Below are 12,183 nucleotides of genomic sequence, written 5' to 3' on the forward strand. Positions count from 1 at the left end.
TTATAACTTAAAGTGCAAGACCAGTTGGTATCCATAGTCACAACACTACAAATCTTCAACTGCTGAAGAAGGAATGAAAATAGCCCCCTCGGTGCCGTGTTGCCATAAGGGAAGAATCCTATGGCAGTTCCCAGAGGAGTACTGCTGTAAGAAATTGCAAAATAGAGTTTTGGCAGATGATGGTGAGGTGTTTATAAATACAGAAGCTGAACTTCATTAAGAAACTTCTTGGCAGTGTTCAAAGCAGCATTTGCTGGTTTTAGTTTAAAACCCATATTATGAAATGGAGATACTGAAAATCACTTAGAAGGAGATATATTGAGGCATTGCTTGTTGTAACTAAATCATTAGTTGACAATCTGCCTATAAAGTTGTGTCACAACAGAAGAAATGGTGTGATAGCACTCTACCAATCTGGGCATAGAGAAAAGGAGGATGCAATCCTGGTATATGATGCCTCATAGAAATTATGTGTTTTAAACTGTATATAGTAAAGCTTCACTCTGCTGTTTTTCATAGTAGAAATATTGAGCTTATTGGCATTCTCATAGCTTAGTTAAGGTTAATACATTTGGATCGTGACTTGTACATTGATAGATGATGACATGTGGTCCTCTGTTTCCTGCTGGGACAAGAATGAAATCAAGTATTCCAGCAAAGGTTTGTTTCCCATGATTTCAGAGCCCTGGAGCAGACCTCAGCTGTTTTCTGGGTTTTTTTAAGCTGAATGAGATATTGATAATTCTAATGTTATATTCCTGGCTGTGTTTCTGGGCTGAGAATTTACCCAATAGAGATGTCTTTGTTAGGAAGTCAAGGGGAAGTCTGACCTTTAAAGATACAGGTAAATTTGTGTTTCTTTCCTGATGTCCTCCTGCCATATCTTGATTTTACAGGGTACAGTACTAAACTTCACAAGTTTAAGAATGATTCTATATGACTCATCTATGATCCTCAACCTGCTGTTATGCAAGCTTTCAGCTGGAGCATTCAGGCTGTCTTTTAGATCTTGAAGCTTAATTGTTTGTCCATAAGGATGCTTTAATTTCAGTCTGCTGTCTGGCTGGTGCAGAGTTGTTTGATTCTTACTGTTGGTATGGTCCTGTTGTTGCAGAAGAATAAAAAGTTCATTTAATAAAATAGGCAGTTTGAGGCTTTCCCTTTCCAAAAAAAAGAAGTTTTCCTGATATCCAGCATTCCCTCAAAGAGGGCTGAGAATACCTATGAGCGGCTAGTTGGTTTTGGACAAAGCTCCTTCATAAGCAACTGCAAGATTTAATTCAGCAATCACACTGTCAAAACATTATTTGCCTCACTTGCAAGAGGTCTTTGTCCACTTAAATGTGTTTTCTCAGTGGCTTGTGTCTCCATGGCCCTTTGCCCTTCAGCTAAAACTCTCTGTGCAGAAGTTTCTGTGTGGAACTTTGAGGTATTTTTAATCAAACTGTGCTGCAGCATTGCCTCCTCCAGTGATTAAAATTCATTTGTTGCATATCTGAAGACTCTGGTATTTTCATCAATTAATGGTTGTGTAAGCAGTATGTAAAGTGCAGCTATTGGTGGTACTTACACATCTGTATACATACTTAACAACAATGCGATCATAAAACTCTGCAAAAAATACTGCATTTGGAAAAGAGGTTCTGCTGTTGCAGTTAGTTTAAGGCTCTGAGGTCCATATCCAGGTGGTTTGGACCTGGAGTTGTTCAAAACCCATTTGCTTTGGAGTTCACTGTAGTAAATAGGCCATCATTTAAAACTGAAGAAAATTACTTAACCGGTAAGTGAAATTCAAGATACATGTGTGTATACACTTTTATTTCTGTGCTCTCTGCACTGGGATTTGGAGAATGCATAATGCTTTTGGCATGGAACATAGAATGAATCAGGGAGCATAAATACTGAATGAATGGTATTGTGAAACAGAAGTTTCCAAGTTTGAATGCTCAAAACTGATCATTTTGGCTGACCGGGGCTACATGCAGTGTTCTCAGTATCTGTGTACACAATGGATTTATGCAGTGGTGTAGATGATATTTTCTGTTTTATTGCCTGTTCCTTCCTTCCTACTGAACATTGAGCTAACACTTTTCTAGAATAAACAGAAATCTTGTTTTCTGAATCAAAACACTCAGATAAGTTCTGATTTTACATGTGAAGTTAAGATATGAGGCAGCAATATCAGTAGAAAAAGTATGCTTATCTGTATTGAATCAGGTAGGATACTTTGGGAGTACTTTGGTCAGCCCTGTTCTTGGTTACTCTGGAGAGCTCAGCAGAGTTGGTCACCGCATTAATCTCCTGGAATGTCTTGGGCAGCACTGGTCCCTGCAGGGCTCTGCCTTCTTCCATAGTGGAAATTACAGTGTTTTCCTATCACTGTTTCTTTTCTGCTATGTCATTTGTCCACTCTCACATTATTTTTCTATTTAACTTCCTCTCTTATACCTTACAGTTAGCATAGTTTCTTTAAAAGCCTTTGATAAAACACTTTGTGGAATTTGTGTTGGGGATTCCAGTAGATTATGTAACTGAATCTGCTTTCATAGAATTATAGAATCATAGTTAGGGTTGGAAAGGACCTTAAGATCATCAAGTGCCAACCCCCCTGCCATGAACAGGGACACCTCTTTGCACGGAACCATGTCACACAAGACTCCATCTAACCTGGCCTTGAACACTGCCAGGAACACTGCCAGTCCTTATGCTGTTGATTCCTTGGGAGAACATGGGGTTTCAGCCATAGTATTTCTTATTTTATAATTAAATCTGTTCATATTTTTCTCGCAGAATAGAATGTGATCCAAAAGTAGTGCTAGACTCCTGAGATAAAGTGAAGAAAGGATTTGCTGCCTGACTCCTCTTATTTCAAATCCCAGTCCTTTAAATGTAGGAATTAGCAAAATTCTTGTTTAACAAAAAATATCCACATAGAATTTTTGTTTCTAGTCTGCTTGATCAAATGTCTGTTTACAGTAGTTCATCAGAAATCCATTCCATGGAATTACTGCATTTTACAACTGAGATTAAAATTCCTTGCACTCTGAAAAATATCCGCCACTGCCTTTATAATAGAATCAAGATCTCAGCCAGGTAGAGCAAACAAAAGTTAGGAAAATTACCTCATAGTTTCTGCAGAGCACCAAACAACTTTTTACTTTAATGGAGTGTACAGTCTCCTCTGGATCTGCAAGGGTGAGTAACTGCAAGTTGTACTGGTTCTATACAGAAAATGAACAGTCTTGACATTACAACGCGTATTTGAGTTCTTTTGTTGCAGAGCTAAATGAAATAAAACTCTTAAACCTTTGCTAACATTTTGAAACCTTGTCAGGTATGATCAAGTGCTTCATGGCATTAGAGGTCTAAACAATCTTTGTCATATGTGTAATTGTGGTGGTATCTGATACAAAGGCAGAACTGATGATAGCCTGAGAGCTCTTCTATATGTGAGAAGGCTCTGTGGCGATGCTAGCAGAGCAGGTCTTATCCATGGAGCTTTATAATAAACACAGTCTAAGGACTTAGAGTCAGATTGATGATCATATTTATAACATCAAATGCTAGCTAGATTTCTAGTGGGACTTTTGGGGACAAAAAGACAAGGGGCCAGACGTCAGTAGATACCTTTGTAAACTGAAGTGATTAGTTGTAAGCCCTGCAGGGTTTCTGAATGCCTCTAGTAACAGCCTCTGCTTGGAGTCACTTTGGGCCACCCTTCATTTTCTGAGTGGAAATGCAACTTTCTGGTCATCATGAAAGTTGTATTTCTCCTAATTTTTTTAATGGATAAAACAAACTGAGTGTTCTTAACTTCATGTCATCTGTAATGTTTGCATAATTTTATTCATCTGCTGACAGTATGGTTTTGAAGTCATAATATACCCATACTTTCTGTCTGCATAGTTCTTTCTGTCAGTTGAATTTAGAGCTCCTTATTCTTCTTATTTACAGAATAGTAAGTGTGATGGTTAAATAGATAAACAGGACCTGAAAGTGGACATGAGGAAAATATACTTCAATGAGATGTTCTTGCATTAAAATCCTAGAAATTAAGAAAGAGGTGCTGTTCAGGTCAGCATAGGAATATTGCTGTTATGTTTTCATAGAGATGATTCAGTAATCAACTGCATAAAGCTGATGTTTCTGTATACTACAGCTGCCTACACATTTCCTATTTTTTTTTAATTATTATTGCCTATTAAACGGTTTCCCTGAACCCACATCACCATATTCTCTAAAGGCAATTAAAGTTTTGCTCAAATGAATTCTGGAAAACAAAGCAGCCTTTCAAGATTTCCTCCTTCCCTTCCCACCCCCCAAAATACCCAAACCAGACAACAAGCCTCCATATACCAAACCAGTTAAATATGAGTATCTAACGATTTTGTGAAAATTTACATCTCAGCATGTCATAAAGTTTTTTTTCAGTTAGAAGGAAACAATAATAAATGGACTCAATTCCATTCTTAACATCAAAGGGCAGAGATGATATGAAATAATGGAGGTTTTTTACCCACATCTTGGTTTGATAGACCTTGCTTCAGATTGATTGGCAGAAATGTAGCTCCTTGTACTTTAGAAAACTGATGCCTCTCATACAGCTCTGTTCAGCAGTTTTGTGTTTTGCCTCATTATGTTATATCTTTGACTATAATTGTATGTTATAATTCAGTAATTCAGCATTTGTGAGTATTTGGGTATGTGTGTTGATGGAGATAGATAGGCTCTTTTCTTTAACCTTAATGATGGCTTATCAGAACATTCAGTTGAAATTAGGGCCATGTAATTTAGAGTTACGATTAACACAAGTCACACATGAACCTTTGTTTTGGTTTTTTGCTGCTAGTTACAGTAGGTACGTAGCTGGGACATGTAACATCTGACTTCTGTCCCTGGGTCTTGCTGTCCTGCTGTGTGATGAAATAACTTCTCTGCCTCACTTTCTCTATTTTTGAAATACAAATAACAATGCTGACCTCTTTTGTTTCAGCACTTAATGCTTTTCTGCTGTAAATCTAAGTAGGAGAAAGACAAGGTCACAGTAGCAGTAGAAGTACATTCTTAATGAATGTTTCCAAAGATCAAAAGCTCTTTTGTTTATTTATTTACTTAATATGGAATAGTGTTAAAACATTTTGAGGTGTGTATTCCTGAGCAAAGAATAACTGTTGTGTAAAGGAGTTGTGTTTGATGTTACAGACCAAAGCACCTTAGTTCATGGGAAAATGTTACCCCACTACTTCTGTTCTAATGAATTATTCTACTATCCGTCTAAGCAACTAAATTAATTGATCTTAGACTTATTTTAAGCACTTGGTGAACATAAAACTTCATCGAAGAACAGTAGACTTGGAGATTTTTCTCTGAGGTAAAATTAGGATAGTGCTTATGTAAAAAGCCATCTCTAATCATTCAAGTCAACCTTGAATAGGGAGACATGCAGACATATATTTCAGTTGTTAGACAAAATTTATTAACCTATTGTAGCTGGTATAATGTAAAAATAATTTTTCACAGTCACATAAACTTTGATGTAGCTTGAAATATCTGTTTCCCTTGTCTGACTTGGCAATTCAGGATGAAATGCAGGACTCCGTCTCTTAGATAAGCTGATTTTTTTGCAAGACATAATATTGTCTTGTCATTGGTATTCCGAAGTGGACAGAAAGGTTGCTTAATTTAGTAACTTATTTTTTTTAGTTACTTAATTTTTATGCTGTATAGCTGCAATCTCTAACTCTTACTTCAGCTCTCATTCTTCAGCTTGGGATGTGACTGAGAATGGCTGTGGTGCCATAGGATAGCTAGTTGATAAAGCCTGTTTGGAATGTGGGTAAGCGAGGCATTTGGGCAGTAAGGTGAGTAGTGAAGGGCACACTTTTCCCCTTAGTTGACTCCCAGGCTAAAATTAAACTGTTAGATATTTCCACATTTGGTGATTTACAATGCATCTGTTCCAAGTCAGCTAGCAGAAAAAGCTAATTACCTATATACTTTTATAAAAAAAGACTCGTCACTTGACTGTAATATGCAGAGATCTGGATTTTTATAGTATGCTTTAGTGGAAATGCCCTTCAACACAGTAAGATAATGCGTAAAAAGATTATTTATTCTTTTTCTTAGCCTTTAAAATAATTGGATACTAAATGAATAATGCTAATGATACTAAGTAATGATGATCAAACTATGTAAGCACCTGCTTATCATTCATGTGTCCTGAAACCTCTAGGAGTCATAAGCGCAATGCTAAAATAATTCATGGTGCAGTTTATGTAGCAAGATGGTAATGTTTTCTTTATTTACTTAGTTACTAAAAATAAACAGAGCTTGTCACAATTAGTTTTTATTGTAGATCGTTCCCTTTGTTCATGTTTGTGATCCTTCCCCAACAGAAAGTATACATTAACTGTAACTTAAACTTCAGTTTCCTGCAGAGGGTTTTCTGTTCATTTTATAGAGGAATATCAAATATGTGTTACTGAAAGTTTTTACTGCATATGGCAATATGGATGTGTTTGGATACTGCACACACACAGAGCAGAGAAAGAATTCTCTGGGGGTGATCAATAATTGCTTCAGAGAGAAAATACATTTTACACAATGCAAATTTATGCAGTTTACATTATGTAAATACATTACACAAATTGCAAGACTGCTTCTCAATGTCTAGTGCATCATAGTATGTTATTGTTGTATGCTGAGTTTCAGTAAGTAAATTTATGACTGAACTATTAATGTCTGTGCTTCCTAGTAAATGGTTTTTAACTAAACCCCTGTGATATTTGAAGCCTTTTCTCATTCTTTCATGACCACTGAGCATCCCTCAGAACCACAACTCTGCTGCTTGGTTCTGCCCCATCTCACCTGTCCACGACAGCTACCTTTACCTCTAGCTTCTTTTTCTCTGCAGCTGCATCCCCCAGGTGTTCTCTTCCACCCCACCAGAAGTGTACCATATTCCTTTTTTCCCCCCAGTTATTATATGCTTGAATTTTACTTTGGAGGAGAGGGTAGGGCTAGAGCCCCAGGCTAGTGACCCTTCTCCTCCCTGTTCCTCCAGGAGCCTTTTCTCAGCAGTCAAGGTGGGAGGAGGTGGTGGCAGAGCCAGCTTAAGTGCAGTAGGCCCCACGTTCTCCTCTGAAGCCCCCCACCCCACCCCACCTCGGTCCCTTGGGAAGATGAGTGCTGTTGCTGCAGCTGTTATCATCCAAGGAAGCTTGTCAGGAAGCTTGTCTGCAGGATAAGAGTGCCAAGTGCAGCTGTGCTCTGCTGCCTCCTCTTCGTCTTGTGCTGCCTGCCTGCAGCATCCCCTTGGTTCATTCCTTCAGGAGGGAGCTGAAACATAGGGGGGAAAGAAGTTATTTGCCCAAACTGTGCCTCACAAATGACACCATGACATTTGAGGAAATTGCCAAGTGTTCAGTGATTACGTGGTGTTGGGTTCAATTCTTATTTTTCAAATAATTAACTAGATAGATGTAATAGATAACTCTGGCAAGAGCTGGGATCTGGAAAGGAAACCTCATATGTTGTGGGACTAAGGTCTTTTTTCTGAAATGTAAATTTAATTAAAAGGAGAAAAGGGGAGGGGAGAAAACACCACAATCTTAATGAAATCCAGGAAACTTGAGCATCACATTTTGACAGAGACAAAATAGCAATTGATTTTTTTTTTCTTAGACGTGTAAGGAGTCTGCTGACAACTTACAGCTTGGTCCTCACATCAGTGAGATCTTCCTTGAAACTTGGGGGGAATTCTTACTTCTTGGCAACAAAACACGAGTTCTTTTCTTGGGGGTTCGAGGAGAGGAGGCACATCTGAGAAACTTTTCTTTGACTACTAGTTATTTATTTTGAAGAAAGCTGTACACAGAAAATGACTTCACATAGGTGATGGTGATTGAACTGCTCTTTGAATGTAGTGGCTGAGTAGTAAATATGGCAGTAAATTTCAGTAATTCAATGTGACAGAAGTGGCTTGGTAGGAGGCCAGAGTTACCTGATAGTCAAATTGAATGGCAAATAGTGTAATTTCTTATCTGACTACTTGTACTGGTTTTTTTTCATTTTTTTCCTTCCAGATGCAAGCTGTCAGGGACAAAAGACAACTGAAAAAATAAACCATTTTGCCCTCTGTTATACCTTACTTCAGAGTTTTATGGGACTGTGTTAGTGTGACTTCATTGAAGTGAAAAGATAGTTTTAGTTCAAAGAAGAACTTAATTGTATTCAACTTTGTAGTTTCAGTTTACTTTTTTTGCAGTAAACAAGAAACTATACTGAGTAACTAGCATCATGTGCTGCAGTAACACTGTGGGTTTTTTTTCTTTTCAGGAGTCTGTTATAAATGTGGGATTTTTTGTTGACTTTGCCTGTAGGCTGACTTTATTCCTCACTCTTTGGGAGGTCTCTGACTCTCACTTGTCATATCACATGCACATTAAACCTTTCATTAAGTATTACTGACAACAGGCGGTATCTCTTATGAGAGATGCAGGATTCTCTTATTTTGGCATCCAAGTATCTTATAAAAGCTAATGATTGTAGCATATACTTTATCAATCATCTGTTACCTTCTGCTTCCTTTTTTTAGTCTCTTCCAGATCTTGCCTCAAGGCATATTTACTGCTCTTCTTACTTGCATGTTACCCTTTTACTGTATGCTTGACATCGCCTTTGCCTTAAACTGCAGATTTATTTCTAAGGTTTATTACTGACATTTAAAACCATCAGCTTACAGACACTAGTCTGTGTATAGGAATTCCTCACAGTATGTGTTCCAACTCCAAGCCTGTGCAAGGCAGATCATTTGTCTTTGTGTATTTCTTGACTGCCGTTTTCCCATTGTTCTTGTCTGGCTTTGCATGCGTCATCCCAGGTTGGTGGCTCTTCTGCCATTTAGAATTCTGCTGGTTTTAAAATTCTGTTATATACAATAACCCTTTGTATTATATATGTGATGCCTATGTTAATCCATTTGCTTTTGAATTTTACAGCACTGCAGTTACGTTCTGCTGCAATAGATACTATATCTGTACTATTAAAACAAAAGCCTCACTAATACATCATCAGATTTTTAATGCAGGTTTAATGGAAATAGTAATTAATAAATTTGGTTTTGGTGTCCTTGTCTTGAAGTATACGCTAGGATTTCTGGATACTGAGTTTTTCTTCTATTTTGAGCCTTAAGATATAGTAGCCTTATCTTCTAATCCTAGGACTTAAAAAGTGAGATATAAAGAAAATTATATACATTTTAAAAGTTAAGATAAAATCCTAAGAACTCACAATACAAAGAATTGCCAACATTGCAGAGTTCAAAAATTTTCCCTATTTTGCCTAACTAGTCCACTGAAGAATATTCATGGCCACATTTACATAGAAAACTTTTATCCTGAGCAGCTTTGAGCAGAACACTAACCTGAAGTAGACTTATCGTTATTAAAAGAACCCACTGTCATAGACCAAGTTTTTCTGTATTGAGGTTGGGGGAGTCATGCATTATGTTTTTCTGTTTCTTTCAAGGGTCTTATTGACTCATTTCTTGAATAATGTTATTTTTGGCTGAGAATCTGAGGCAAGGTGTTGTGTGTATCAAATTACACATACAACTTTGTGAAAACAAGTATTTTTCTTGGCAAAAATTGTAATAAGCAAAAAGTAATTATCTTTTTCCTTTTTTTTTTTTTTTTTTTTTTTTTTTTTTAGATTTTTTTTTTATTTTTTAATGTGTGTGTGTGTCCATAACTGGCAGTGCTGGCAAGTTTCTCACTTTCATCAAGTTACTGAAGGTTATGTTTTAATTGCTATTCTTGACTGGAATTTACAATACATATGTAAGTCCAATCCAAACAGAAGTCGCATCAAAGATGATTTGTGTGCAAGAAAAATGAATACGTACACGGAGATTCTTTAGGAGATTACATTTTCTTTTCTTTTCTATGGTGTATAGGTGCAGTGCTCTTGTCCAGTGTACAAGGATTAGCAATTAACATTGATCCAGTCTTGCATACTTGGCTTACCTACCAACCTCAGAAACGAGCTGGTAGACACATTCAGCAGGTACGTATTTTTGGAATGGGGAGAGGGGAAACTTTCCTTTATGCCAGTAGCGCATTCTTACTGCATGTATTTTTTTTCTGTCACCCTGTTCTTGGTAGTTTGTTGCCTATACCGTTGATCTTATTTTAAATTATTAAAAACGCTAGCTTTTGCATAGTAAAATCTTCATTTCACATTATTTTAATGTATAATGTTTAATTAGAAGAATAGAGAATTCTTTTTGATGGACACTGCTTAGGATCCATATTTTGCAACTATTTTTAACTACTAAGACCTCATAAGCCTCCTGTGTCTGGAGGATAAATCATGTTTAACTGCTTGGGATGGTATTTTTAATAATTGCATAATTTTTTATAAAATCATTACTCTTCTTAAAACCCATTTTAAGAGAAGATGAATCATACATTTCCTAACTTGACATAAGTAAATACTGTAACAGATTCTGTATATGATGTTAAAAACATGTATTTGTATGTAAAGTGCTCAGAAAAAAAAATACAAGAAGTTAAGGCTGTGGGTCTGCATCGCACAGGAATTTCTTTGATGTATTCTTGATCCTTAATTTTCATGCTCCATACTCCTTACCTGGAAAGAGCACAGGTTTTGCCTGATTTTAAACTTACTTTTAACTGTTGTTTGACAAACCAGTAGAATATTCTAAAACTTAAATTTGTCATAATTGAGCCTAATGTTCTGTCTCAGTTACAAGTGATCTATTATTAGGTGGCCAATATAAGAATCTTTTGATATTTCTCTCATAAATACAGAACACTATGCACATCAGGGAAGTTTCATACAGGGCCCTTGAAGTGAGAGGATTAACACGATCTATAAACATTTCTGTTTCTTGTGAGTGAATTCATATAAAAGTCTTAACATTAATATATATAATAATTTGTTACTCAGTGTTTTCTCTTTTGATTGTTGTCGTGGTTTAAGCCCAGGCCGTAAATCAGAACCACGCAGTCCACTTCCCCCCCCCACCTTTCTTCCCTCCGCGACAATTGTGCTTATATACTGTGTGACAAGAAAGGTTCAGTCACTACCTTAGGGAACTTACCTGTCCATGGTTTTGATCACCAGTGGCAAATTGTTAACCAAATTTTGATTAAGTAGTTATTTTGTAATTTGTGTCATTATCTTATTTGGCCTTTTAGATTTGTTTGTGATCTATTGCAGTTAAAATTACTGTATCACATTTCTAAAGTTATTAGCATTTGGAGTTGTGTAGTCCTTTGAAATTATTCTCATGTTTGCTTAACAGAATTTTTTGCTCTGTCATTTTGAGTAAGTCAAAATTGAGAGTTTTATCTGAACACTGAGAAAAATCTTTCAGTACATTTGGATGTGTGTACACATTCTGTCAAGTAATAACGTTGAGTTCAGTAAGTTAAATAAAATTACTAATTTATCTGGGACCACAGTTATAGCCATGTAAACTTCTGATTGCATACAGGGTAGGCTGGAGTTGTCTGGCTCCCCACAGAGACAGGTATGCATTTACATACCAGAACTTCTTGAGATTTGTTTGCCTATTAACTATTACTCGGGGATTCTCAGGTTTGTAGTGCCACTTTAGTAGTACGTGCATTTTGTATCTTTACTGCAACATTCACTATGTGTAATGTAAGTGTGGTGGCATGGTTTTGTATGAAAGCATGAAAAGTTAGAAATAATAGAACGTACTTAATGCCGTAAGCTGAAGTAGGAGAGGATAGAAGCATAGAAGTAAATGTATTTTTACAAAACCCATGGATTTTCAATTATTTTTCCATAAAGCTGTACTGTGTTACCTTCTGCTTGATGAAGCCACCAAGAAATGTAATTCTGTTTGGCCTTACTGAGATTTTATTCAACAGAATAAATGGAACAGAAAGAAATGGGACAGAACAGTGAATGTCTTCTGTGTTGGAGTATGGGGGCACATGCAACTCAGCGAGGACAACCTCTTTTCATTTATTACTGTTAGACTATTGCTAATCCTACCTCTATTTGCACCTTGGTTCCCAGCAGCAATTGTACATCTAGTGTAACTGCTGGGGCCATTGTATTGCGTGGTTCATACAGTTACTTCTTTGCACTTTCTCCCCTCCTTTACCCAGTGTGTCTGTTTTGTAC

The 12,183-nt window shown here is 36.8% G+C and overlaps 1 protein-coding gene across 9 annotated transcripts in view; it reads left to right on the forward strand.

Moving 5' to 3' along the window:
* The window catches only part of VPS13B (vacuolar protein sorting 13 homolog B), a 456,296-nt gene that overhangs the window by 193,824 nt on the left and 250,289 nt on the right, over positions 1-12,183 (forward strand). For all 9 annotated transcript variants that reach the window (XM_080611867.1, XM_080611862.1, XM_080611863.1 and 6 more), the window contains one exon: positions 9,956-10,065. In XM_080611867.1, coding sequence (XP_080467993.1) covers positions 9,956-10,065 — 110 coding nt within the window. The remainder of the gene's footprint in view (positions 1-9,955; positions 10,066-12,183) is intronic.

This window comes from Psittacula echo (genome assembly GCF_963264785.1).
Source record: "Psittacula echo genome assembly, chromosome: 2".
NCBI classification, from domain to species: Eukaryota; Metazoa; Chordata; class Aves; order Psittaciformes; family Psittacidae; genus Psittacula; species Psittacula echo.